A 12,743-nucleotide genomic window follows, 5' to 3' on the forward strand; every position below is an offset into this window, starting at 1 on the left:
GACCTAGTGGTAGGTCTGGGAGGCACGTAGCACAGCACCTGTTACCGAGTGATTGCTCAGTAAGTAGCTGAAGCTACAACTCCAGCACCAGCAGATGGCACACACTGGATGTGTCATCAGCAAAGCCTTGGGCCTCATGGGTATTCCACAGTGCCTGGAATGTCCCACCTTGCGTAACACCTCCAAGCTTCAGGTTGTCATCAGAAGGCCAGTGAGAGGCAGCAGTTTCTCAGGAACCAACCACCGAGTCTGCCCAGACTACACTTTCCCGCGAGTTGCAGCTGCCCACACCCTGCTCAGGACCAGGACTCTCCCCTGTGCAGAATGAGGACTTTGTATGGCATCTGGTTCTGGGAACACTGCTTAGTCTATTCCTTGGCACAGGACCTGCAGGGCAGGTTTGCAAAAGCATGACACACATTCCGACTCACAGAGTACTGACTGCTTCTGCCTTCCACTCCTGCTATTTGTCGACGAGACACCCCCATCCTCCCCCAGCCAGCCTTGGGGTGGGGGTCTCACCACCTCCCTTCCCCCCAAGTCACTTCAAAGACATGACTTCCCAAGAGATCTTCACTTGCCCTTTTCATTTGTTGACAATGAGAATGACTTCCTTCCTGGCAGAGTAACTGAGAGTCATCGTGGTGGCTCTGCTCCCTCCACTCCTATGCCTGATCACCCACAGGCTGGACCTCTGGGGAGCCTATCCTTTGCACCTGAGCCATGAGGACCCAGGACCCAGAAGGCAGGACAGTTTCTCTTCCACATGTCGCCACAGCAGGATACAGGCACTGCCATCAATGCCTGTCACTTGAATTGAGCAAGAACAACCTGTCCTCACCCTGGACCATTTCCCCAATAGTCAGACCAGACCAAAGAGGCAAACTCTAGCGTCCTGGGGCACTGACAATGTCTCCTGCAACGCAGCTTCTCCCTGGCTTTGGCCTCCACTTTGCTTATCGTTTCCCCGGAACCTGATTACAGGCGACCTATGTCCTTTATCAGAGTGGGCAAGGTTTGCCTACCCTTGCCTTCCTGGCTGCTTACCTGCTTTACAGCCAGACTTTCTGTGGGATAGTGTGGTCCCGAGAGGTCTGGGAAGCTGGATGAGCAAAACAAGGAGGCTGCAGATATGGAGGAAGAAGGAAGAGGAAACATGAGGCCCAGTCTTGGCTCCACTATGAACCCCAGTTTCCCCAGGGGAAGCTGAAGAGGAGCTGGCAGACCTTCCTCTCCCTATCTGAGGTCGGGGTGGGGCAGGAAAACCGAAGGTGAGGCCAGTCACAAGTCAAGGGTGAAGGGAAGTCACACGAGTGGTGGGCTGGGTCTCAGGACAGGGTGGCTGCGAGCAGTGCTGCCCTCAGGGAAAAGACGAGAATTGGCTGATAACACCAGGCAGCAGTCTAGGGTGTTGGGGTCTGTCCTCAGAATTAAGCTACCCCTGCTTTCCCTTGAGCATTAAGCCTCCCCCAACCTCATCATCCCCTCATCACTGCTGTGACCTCTGCTGAGTTTGGAGTGATGATCACCAGGATGATTAATATTCCATTTTTCCCTGGAGAGTTTGGGTTTATGTCCATTGTCCTGGTATAACCATGCATGGCATTCCCTTTCACTCTCATAAGTATCCCAGTTTGCAAGATACATTACACAGGACCTCTTTCTAGCATATCCAGGAGGGCACTGACACAGGAAAAGGTTAGGGACAAATCAGAGGGAAGCAGAACAACAAGCGAGGCCTTGGTGACCCAGAGTGGCAGCCAGGCTGGCTTCAGCCGAGCTGGATCCTCTCAGAACTGGACAATAGTGGAAGGGGAGCCTGAGAACTGCTTCCCACACTGGGGTTCAAATTGTCTTGGAGTCAGGGGCCTAGTCTGGTGGGTTCTGCTTTCTGCCATCCCTCAGAGGGCCTGGAGTCATGCTGGGCACACAAGAGGCTCTTAATCAAATCTCGTCAATTCCTTACTTTCCTCTACCTGCATCCAAAACAGAATTGCAGCAGGAAAAAATGGAAGCTGGAGCGCTGTAATTCTTTATTCAGCAACACACCAAATGTCATCTAGGTGCTCCTCCTGTCTCTGGCTCTCTGGCTTCTAGGACCTGACTGCTGCAGAGGCAACAGCGAGTTTCTAGCAGAGATTCCAGATGCCCATCCCAGCCAGGACAGTGGTGCCTCCTTAGGATGTGGGGTAAGGAATCAAACAATGGGAACTCCCTCTCCTGTCTTAGATAACCACCTGATGTAGTAGCCACCTGATACAGCCCACTCGGCCCCAGGCCTTTCTCCATTCACAGCCTGGGCTTTGGACACCTGCTATCTGTTCTGGCGGTAGAGTGTAGGGGTCCAGGAGGTCCTCTTGGAGTTTCCTCTGGGACTTAGTTACAAAAGAGATCAGTTCTGAGGTCAAATAGGTGATACTACTTAGAAATCATAAACGTAAATGCCGGGCGCGGTGGCTCAAGCCTGTAATCCCAGCACTTTGGGAGGCCGAGACGGGCGGATCACGAGGTCAGGAGATCGAGACCATCCTGGCTAACACGGTGAAACCCCGTTTCTACTAAAAAATACAAAAAACTAGCCGGGCGAGGCGGCGGGCGCCTGTAGTCCCAGCCACTCGGGAGGCTGAGGCAGGAGAATGGCGGGAACCCGGGAGGCGGAGCTTGCAGTGAGCTGAGATCCGGCCACTGCACTCCAGCCTGGGCGACAGAGCAAGACTCCGTCTCAAAAAAAAAAAAAAAAAAAAAAAAAAAAAAAGAAATCATAAACGTAAATTATCAGGGGACCCCAAACAGCACCCGACCTTCCGTAATGTTTGTACAAACAAAGTCTGATGGCCTCTGCTGAAGAGGAGCAAAGGGTTGGAAAGGCTTTCTAACTCTCATTTTTTTCCCTCCTTTCTTACCCCATTTTCTAGTTCCTCCTTTAGCTTGGTAAGGGTCCAAGTCACAGCTGATCAGGACCAGCCAAACCCGAAGCCATGGGACCCAGCCAGAGCACAGACTGTGAATTCCCCAGCTTTTTGCAGTTTGAGTCAGCCCCACAGCCGGACTGGCCTCCCAGCACTCTTCTCAAATGGGTCCAGAGAGGCTACTGAGTGGGGGCCATGGACTCTGCAGGGAGGGCTACTTCTGCTCAACGATTTCTAGCACCCAAAACAAAAGCCAGGGAGAAATGTACAGTCTTACTACCTCCTGGTCTGGCTGCATGCCAGTCCTGAAACTGTTTCAGAAAGACCCACAGTTCCCTCCAGCACTTGGACAGGGAAGGGACGGCAGAAGGTCTCTCAACACACAACACTCTCAGTTCATAGAATTCAGGCTCCAGTGTTCAGATAACCCATCTCTACCTCAGCAAACCACCCCCAATCCCCAGCCTGGGTTAAAGCCTTCTTTGCCAACACCATGACTTCTCTGGCCCCAGACTTTCCCGATTTCTTTTGCTCACCCCTTTCACTAGCAGAGACAGGCCGCTAATGAGACCACTAGGCAGAAATGGAATGAAGGGCTGGAAAAGCCTGCAGTGCTGGGATGTACCTCCTGATCCTAGGAGAAAGATGAGACGTAGATTTATCATAAAGCCACCATCCCTTCACAGTCACCTCCTGCTAGAATCATCCCATAGCCATTCCATAACCACTGCTGTGTTGGGTATCTGAGCCCCTGCCCATGAGGAAGACCACCTTCCAGTAGGTAGCTGGAGCAGAGCCAAACTCTGCCCAGGAGTTTCTGCAATGCTCAGAAAATGCCTGCCCAACTGCTTGCCTGGGCTCTGGCCCCTTTGGCTTCAACTGAGCCCAGACAGGAGGCTGACTCACTCACCGCACGCACAGAGAAGGAGGAGGAACAAGAGGAGGAGGAGGAGGAGGAGGAGGAGGAGGAGGAGCTGTGAGAAGGGCCTGGACTTGGAGACCCAAGGCTCCCCCAGCCCAGGCTGGGTCTCAGACTCTGGTCCCTGGGTGAAGAGAAGGGGCAGTTGTCCACTGGCCCTGGAGATCACAGGCTGTTCCCTCCTAGATACTTCTGAATCTTCCTCACCACCACCACAGATGCAGGGCACCTCACTTTCCAAACAGAAACTACTCCTTGAGCCTCTTCCTCATTTAAATGCTTGCCCCTGAGTTCCTCTGAACATCTATTGACAGGCTGTCCTGAAAAACTAGGGCCAATTAGGTCTAAACTCATTGGTAGTTCAAAGAAAAGTTAAAAAAAAAAAAAATTACTTAAAAGACCCAACTCCACCATCACAGGTGGAACATACCTGAGTCCTGTAAGAAAATAAATAAGGCTACACGCCCTCCACTCCAGCAGTTTTGAACACCATCGACAGCCAATCGCTCCTTTTCTTATTCCCCCACTCCATGCCAAGGCGCCCGGACAGAGGAAGGAAACAAATGCTTCTTGTTGCCCAAGGGCTGAGCACTGTGCTAGCGGAGCGTTTCTCCTTTAAGCTGCCCAAGCACCGAGGATGTCGCCGCTCCCCTCGCCAGCCTGGCACGAACTTCACCTTTCTCAAACCTCAGTGCCCCTTAGTGTCCCAGCCTCATGGCACGACAGCCCCGACCTCAGTGGCTAAGTTTACCGCTGGCACTTAGACTCTAATGCTCGCACCCGGGCTCTCAGGCCCCGGTATCCCCGACGCCCCGACACCGAGTCCCTATCCTGAAACCCCCTTCCCCGCTGCTCCCGGGTCCGCACCTGGTCCGGCCGCGGGTTGGACAAGCTGTTCCGCGCTCCCGGCGCCCACGGCTCGGCTGCCGCCTTTTGACAAGCAGAGACAGCCCAGCACCTGGCCCCGCCTCTCGATCAGGCCCCGCCCCGGCCCCGGCCCGGCCCTCCGCCCCGCCCACAGGTCCAGTCTTCTCCTGCCAGGAGCTCGGTTGGCGCTGCAACCATCTTGACTTGGAATCAACCACCCTACAGGGCACGCTGTAGCCTTAGAGACTGTACCCCGTGAAACTTTCATCGACTGTCGTCCATAGTGCAAGGCACGCTTCTGCCCTCTGTGGGACAGAGTTGTCGATGTTTATAGGTGCGGATTCCCGCTTCAGCCTGCGTTAATCGGGGATGCAGCCCCCGACCCTTCCTGCCGTGGTTCTACCCAGCCTGCTGCGGACGCCTGGGCCAGGTGCGTCCCCTCCTCCTGGGCTGACCCGGCCAGGACTTCGTCGTCCGCGGGACGCTGGGGGGCGCCTGCCAACTGGCACCGGCGGCTAGCTCCGCACGGGTAGGAAATCCCGGGCTCCGCTCGCTATCCTGTTACTGCTGCAGAACGCCAGGAAGCTCAGCCTGCTCCCACAGATTAGGGTAAAAGACCCCTAGGGGCCGAAGTGGAAACCGGAGTTGCATCATCGCTCCCACCCGATATTACCTTGGTAGCGACCGCGGCTTACCACGTTCCCGGTCTGTCGCGAATCTCACCCAAGGGAGCTGAGTCTCAGCTTCCCTGGTCCCTGGTCCCCAGTTCCCCCTTCCTTCCCATGGCATCGGCGTGAAGGGAAAAGATAAAGAGTACGTCCTGAGACCTGGAATTGTGGATGACTGTGGAAAATTCACCACAGAAAATTTTGGCTAAAAGTTATTCTCTGCTTCCCTTGACTACGTGATAGGCACAGCTCTAGCTACTAGAGGAGAGCTGAAAAAGCTGGGGTTCCCTCTTCTAAGAACTCGCTGTGCAGTGGGAGAGTGTATAAATAAATAGCAATCACAACATAATCTTCTGGAATAGAAATGCCCACAAAATCATCCAGCAGTGGATGACCTCTTTTAGCCAGGGAAGATATTGCTATTCGCCTCTTACAGAGGAGGAAACCGTGGCTCAGAGGGACAAGATGAAAGGGTGGAAAATTGAGGCATAGAAAGGTTAAGTAATATGCCCAACATGACTCAGCTAATCAATGAAGGACTAGTGCTAGAGCCCAGCAAATCTGCCGGTGCAATGGTCTCTGAACCATTTCTGAGACAGCCATGCTGGACTACATGATAACCAGCCCCTCACAACTCAATAATGGGGTTAAAAGAAATAGACTGAGATTAAACAGAAGGAAGAACCTCCAACAGTGAAGTTTGTTAAGCGCTGAAACAGTTCATTATGGAGGTATCATGGAAACTTTCTGAGAAGACTTAAAAGACAGAAGAGAGGCACAGTCTTTGACTGAACTTGGGAATGGACCATTTATTCTGAGAAACAGATGAAGTGCCCCTTTAGAGGTCCTGCCAGTCTGATGGATGGATTCTCTACCCGTAATGAAAGTAATAGGAAGAATTCCCTTGCCCAAAAAATCGTGGGAAAGCTAGTGGTGATTCTTGTGGGAAGAAAAGCGTAAGAGGAAATTTCCAACTGCTAATACCTTGGGACATTCTCTGGAAGTCCCATGAGCCTCTGAAAGAGGTTGAGCACTCAGAAGTCACTTTTGTGGTGCTTGATTGGTCTGACATCTTGCAAATAAACCTTATCAAAAGATGGTGGATGCTTACTAAGTGTTCCATAGTAATTGACAGTTAGTCTTTTTTCACAGCTCTTTGTTGGAGGAGAGGTACTTGTAATTCATATGTGTAAACTGCTTTATAGTATAAAAAGAATTCTTTGGAATATCTTACTTGATCTTTATCACAGCCTTTTCAGACATGAAGAGTAAAAAATAATGTTCCATTGTACAACTGATGTGCAGAGTTGTCAAGGTTTTTACAGCTGAGGAGTATCAGAGCTACTGGACCCAGGTCTTCTCTCTGCACATCCCACTGTTTCATGCTGCCTCTAAAAAACAAAAAAATGTTTCCATGCATGCACTTTTCACAGAGTTGGAGAACTCAGAGGTTCTGCGTTTGGCAGATTGGCAAGATTATAGATGTCATCACGGTCCCCAGCACATGCCGTCATCAGCCCCATCACCTTGTCTCTAACCATGCTCTTCTCATATTCCCCCAATACCTTAACTGTTCTCTCTCATCCACCTCTCCAGATCCTCTCCTCTTTCAGGTCATGCCTGTTCCATCAGGCTTTTCCAACATCTCCAGGCTGAAAGGAACTGTCAATTCTCTGGTCTTTGTAGCGCATGCATTGTCTATATTGCATGATTCTGCACCTGATAATGAACCATCTGGTATTTACATTGAACAAAGATAGATTTTTTTTGCCTGTTTTGTTCTTAGAAGGAAGGTTATTTTGTGAAAGTAGAAAAGCAAGATCATATGAGATTCACTTCTCCTGTGTTCTGTGGTAATCCATAATCGTCTCTGGACCCTACTTCTCCCTAGCCAGGTATACAACTGGAAAGGGAGGTTGCTGTCCCACACCATGTTCTCTTGATGCCTTGATGACGAGCACCATTCCTGCACTACAGAGTTAATAGTTTTAAATTCCTCTATCTTGACTTCTCTATAAACCACGTACCAGAACCTGTGCAGAAGACGTTAATTTTTCTTTTCCCTGAAGTTAACATTTCTCATATTCTCACTTATCCCTGGGATGGGTAGTGGTCTTTATTGGGATGTACAGATTGTTTTTTGTCAGTACTCATCTCTGCCAAATTACATCAGGGAATATCTAGTAAGCACTTGCTTGGCTAATATTAGCCAAGTCTGGTGGTGTGCTAGATACCCTGCTATAGTGCTATAGACTCAAAAATCTGTGTAAAAACAAAAGAGTCCTTCCAGGTGCATCTGACTTTGATGGAAAGATTCCAGAGGCGCTAGGCTGAGGATTTCATTTCATTCATTTCATTCCTGTGCATTTCATTCCACAGACTCCAAAGAAAGGCAGGGCCTGGTCTCTTGACCTCTCTGCCAGGCTCTAGGTACCTGGGGATGGCCTGGGCAGTTGTGGCTACAGTCAGGCCATAGGACTGCAGCCTGTCCTCATCTCTGGGCTTCCCTTTTCTGCAGCCTGGCCACTGTCCTCGAGGCTGGCTGATGCTCTCTGCACCTCTTGCTGTTGTGTCAGAGCTTGAGTGGGTCACTTTGTCCCTGTGAGGCTCCCAGAGACCCTGTCCCCATGGACAGAGGTTTTTTGAGCTGCCTAAAGACTGCTCTGCAGGTAAAAATGTGCCCTTTGAGCTCTCTCTGGAACACTCCCATCTAACTGTTTGTTTTTCCCTTTTTAGGGCCATTTTTCCCCCTTAAATATTTTATGGTTATGGGCACAGTGGGACTGAAGGGAAGCCTCTCTTCAGTAAACACCCAGAGAACATTCTGAGAGACATGGGCATGGAGTTAGAAAGACAGAAGGGACCAGGCCATCTTTTCAGTTTGTTCCCTTGTTTTAGAGATTTTTAAAAAACACACATTAAATTCAGAAAGATTAATTCTTTTATATTTCCTAACCCTTGTTAAGACGAAAAGGATCAAGGATGACTCTCCTTATTTATGTTCCAGATGGTAAAAATAGAATGAATAAATGTAAGAAGCTGTAGCAATGAAAGCAAACCAAGGGGTCTTCCCAGGACAGTGTTTTCAAATTTTTAACTGCAACCCATAATAAGAATAGGTTTTTATTGTGACCTAGTTTACTCAGGAATATATATAAGTTTCCCGCTACAAAAGATGTTCTACAATGTTTTCTATTATTTTCTCTATCCTCTTTTCCTTCCTTCCTCCCTCCCTCTTTCCCTCTTTCATTCCTCTTCCTTCCTTCCTTCCTTCCTTCCTTCCTTCCTTCCTTCCTTCCTTCCTTCCTTCCTTCCTTCCTTCCTTCCTTCCTTCCTTTTGGGATCCACCAAATTTACTTCACCACGCATTAATGGGTTGTGACCCAAAATATAGTATTAAAAATCCTACCCTGCACAGTGGTTCAGGCCTGTAATCCCGGTACTTTAGGAGGTTGAGGTGGAAGGATTACTTTGAGGCCAGGAGTTTGAGACCAGCCTGAGCAACATAGTGAGACCCTATCTCTACAAAAACTTTAAAAATTATCCAGGCGTGGTGGTGTGTGCTTGTAGTCCAAGCTGCTTGAGAGGCTGAAGTGGGAGGATCGCTTGAGCCTGGGAGGTCAAGGCTGCAGTGAGCTATGATCATGCCACTATGCTTGAGGCCTGGGCAGCAGAGTGAGACCTTATCTAAAAAAAAAAAAAAAAAAAAATCCTGCCCTAGATCATGGGCTAGGCTGACTTTATTGTTTGAGTAGCCAACCGACAGAAGACTCCATCCAGGGAATTGATGGAATCTTGCCTTTCTGAATGGCAGAACAAGTCCCTCTCACCATAGGACCCCCTCATTTAGAGCCTGGAACACAAAATTCACAGAAATACATTTGAGAGACCATCAATGGCTTACATGTAGCACCCTCAGAACCCTGCAGGGGATACATGATGATTCTGGTGATTCTACCTCCAAGAGTATATGGTCAGGGTTAGGTCACTGAGGCAGAATGTATCCACCCAATGTTTGCTTTTGTGGCCTTTACTCAACTGATATATTACCACTCTCAAGTATTTTCCAGGTTTGGGGAGTTCATTTAGCCTCAAGATGCCTATGGCACCTCAGAAATCTTGACTGCTCCAGAACAGAGCAGAACAGAACAGCTCCAAGGAGTCCTGTGCAATGCCATGAGAAGTGAATGCACACAGACCCAGCCTGCCCTAGAAAGAGTAGGGCACCGCCAGTTATTCACTCCAAATCCATCTGGCTCCAGGGCTCCATTCCCAGTAGCCCAGCTCATGTCTTCTTCCTCGGGGCTTTTGGCATTTGTCTTTCCCACCTGCTCCCACATCTTCGAGCCCCAGGCTGCCAGCCTGCTGGCCCGCACACAGTGTCTGCTGGCATGGTAAAGTAGAGCCTAGAGGCCGAACAGAGAAAGGTTTAAACTCCCACCTGCACCTCCAACCAAACACAGCTCAGAACTCTCTCCCAGGCTCCTAGGTATTTGCTGGGCTCCTGTCCAAATCCAAGCAAACAATGATGACTCTTCTCCAAGCCCCAACCCCAGCCATAGAGACCAGCAAAATAGACTAGAGGCTCAGGGTCCTTTCCCATCTATGATTAACTATGGCTGTGGGTTTTGCAACCACCAAGATTACTCTTGTAGGGAGATGAAGCAAGCCTCATTCCCAAGGCCTTTGGGGAATTCTTATTCTGCTCTTCTGGGGAAGAGTGTCTTGTGGAGGACCCCAGGGGTGGAGATAAATGGAGGGGCTCCATGGCATGGGAGTCAGTATCTTGGGAGCAGGTGAAAATGGAGTTAGTGTCACATTGCAGTTGAATAGGTCAGTAGAGAAAAGCTGATTATTTTTGAAAGAAGCTCCCCATCCCCAGAGGACAGTTTTCGGGGAAGACGATTGGGCAATGACCTCCTTCACAGCAATGAGCAGAAGCCCCACAAGCCTCATCTTGGGCATGCCTGCTTGTTTCTCCAGAAGAACAGGAAGGACATTCCGTAAGCAGCCCAGGAATGCGTTAAACAACTCTCCCCTGGGGCCCCAACTCCAGAAAGATGTGGCTGTTGACAGACCTTCTCCTTTGCCTTTGACCTCTGGCCTGAGACAAACGTACTACCAAACATGGCTGCCCTTTTGGTTGTGTTTGCCTCATTGTCCTGTGTCGTTAAAAATGTTGCCATTGTTAAAACTGTTGTTTCGGGTGCCCACCTCCACTTCCAGCTGGATTTGCTCTGGACTGCATGATAGTGGTGGTGTGTTGCTTTGTTATCATCCATGTGTCCAACAGCCAAGAAGTTGTCTGTAAATGTTTTTAATTTAAAAACCCTATTGCAAAAAAAAAAATGTGATCCCATATATGAATATTATTTTCAAAGTACTATCATTAGTTAATATCTGAAGTCACACTACACAGGGTGAGATTCATCATCAACAGTAATGAGTGGCTTCAATTCCATGGAAACATTCATCTTAGGAACAGGAACTAGACAGACTGGCTCAGAGACACCACATTGCATTCTCTTCCTCTCTGGAAAGTCTCATTCTAGGAGCTGTAGCTTCTGTATTTAGTATAGTCTGGCTAGGGGCCTTGTCTTTAGCTGGGCCTATCTACACTTGGGTTTGAAATATCCCTACATTTGAAATAGAAAGGAATTGGATTGGTAATCTCCATGTACCTGACAATGTCTCTGTCCACCGTTTTTTTTTTTTTTTTTGAGACAGAGTCTCGTTCTGTTGCCCAGGCTGGAGCGCGGTGGCATGATCTCAGCTCACTACAACTTCTGTCTCCAGGTTCAGGCGATTCTCCTGCCTCAGCCTCCCCTAGTAGCTGGGATTACAGACATGTGCCACCACACTCAGGTAATTTTTTTTTTTTTTTTTTTGTATTTTTAGTAGAGATGGAGTTTCATCATGTTGGCCAGGCTGATCTCAAACTCCTGACATCAAATGATCCACCTGCCTCGGCCTCCCAAAGTGCTGGGATTACAGGTGTGAGACACCACACCCAGCCTTCCCTATCACATTTCTGCAAGGCTCCAGGGATTTAAACTACAGGGAGAGTGGGGGCAGCAAGTCAAGTTTATAGTGTAGTGGTAAAGAGCTTGGGCTTGGACTGCTTCTGATTGGTTGAATGATGTTGGGCAAATTATTTGATCTCTCTGAACATCAGTTTTGCCATCAGTAAAATGGGGATAAAAATAGTCATAGAGTTGCTGACTTCCTAAGGTTGTTGAAGAGATTAAGTGAAATAGCCTATATAAAGCCTTTAGCACTGTGCTGGTGCATAGTAAGTATTCTACGTAATAATTAGCAAAGTCCCTTAAAACTGTCATGGCCCCTGGAGTTTCAACAATATATTACTTCACATCTCTCTGATTAGGGTGGAAGGAGGGAGCAAAGGAAGGGGATATGAGAGGTAAAAGGAAAGGGAGTGCTTGGCCTGACTGTGATGTTTTTAAATATCTGTAGGTCTATCTGCTATACTGTCACCTATTCTTAAAATGGCTTTGCCTCTGATACACAGACCCAATTTATTTTTGCCCTTTGCCCAAAATATTTTAGACGTAGCCTAATTTCTTGGAGGTCCTTGACTTGAGGTGGGCGGCTCTGATCAGCTGAGAGAACCGGTGACCTCCAGACCCTAGGGTCTTGAGATATTGGCATCATGAAGCCTTTACTGATTGCCTCCAACAGGCCACTTCCTCTTTTGATAAGTAGGAAAAGGGAGGCAAATCCATCTCACAAGATCTAGAAGAGAATTAACTGGAAAGAATTGCCAAGGGTATAGCTACTGTGTATCTCAGGAGGTCTGCAAACTCTCTGAGATCTGGGTTGCCCATTGCTGTGTGGGGGCACAGAGTCAGACCCAACAGTGGGAGCTGTTTGCACCAGGGCTACCCAGTCAGGAGTATTTGAAATTTTTAGAGTAAAGCATTTAAGATAATGTTTTGTGCTTTATGCCAACTGTATTCCATATCCAGGAAGAACTCTGTCCTTTGGGGGCCTTATCTCTTGATTACAAAAGGTGAATGGCGTTTTTGTTGTTGTTTAGAGAGATGGAGTCTCACTATGTTGCACAGGCTGGTCTCGAACTCCTGGGCTCAAGCAATCCACCTGCTTTGGCCTCCCAAAGTCCTGGGATTACCAGCATGAGCCACCACGCCTGGGTTATGCATGGGATTTATAGTCCCTTTTTGAGGGCAAAGATGAAGGTGAAGGCTTGAGGATATGTGAAATGTGGTTTGTACTGCAGAAAAATTGTGTTTTCTTTCAACTAAAGATTGTATTCAGATTGCTTTTTGAAAGCCATTTATAAGCAGCAATTGGTACTTTAAAAATCACGTGAGGAGGCTGCTAGGATCAATGCAGTTAGCA

General features: G+C 48.7%; 1 protein-coding gene across 4 annotated transcripts in view; it reads right to left on the reverse strand.

Moving 5' to 3' along the window:
- Positions 1 to 4,757, reverse strand: part of VDR (vitamin D receptor) — a 64,210-nt gene extending 59,453 nt beyond the window's left edge. Inside the window, exon 1 of one of the 4 annotated variants that reach the window (XM_003906266.2) lies at positions 4,696 to 4,757. Coding sequence is in view for 1 of the 4 variants with exons in the window: in XM_031650438.1 (XP_031506298.1) it covers positions 4,294 to 4,360 (67 nt within the window). In the remaining 3 variants the exon portion in view is untranslated. Of the gene's footprint in view, positions 1 to 4,293; positions 4,636 to 4,695 lie in introns of those variants that run through there. The other 3 variants (XM_031650438.1, XM_003906268.3, XM_009180600.3) reach the window with 3 other exon arrangements.
- Positions 4,758 to 12,743: the final 7,986 nt, after the last annotated feature.

Source organism: Papio anubis, chromosome 9 (genome assembly GCF_008728515.1).
Source record: "Papio anubis isolate 15944 chromosome 9, Panubis1.0, whole genome shotgun sequence".
Taxonomy (NCBI): Eukaryota; Metazoa; Chordata; class Mammalia; order Primates; family Cercopithecidae; genus Papio; species Papio anubis.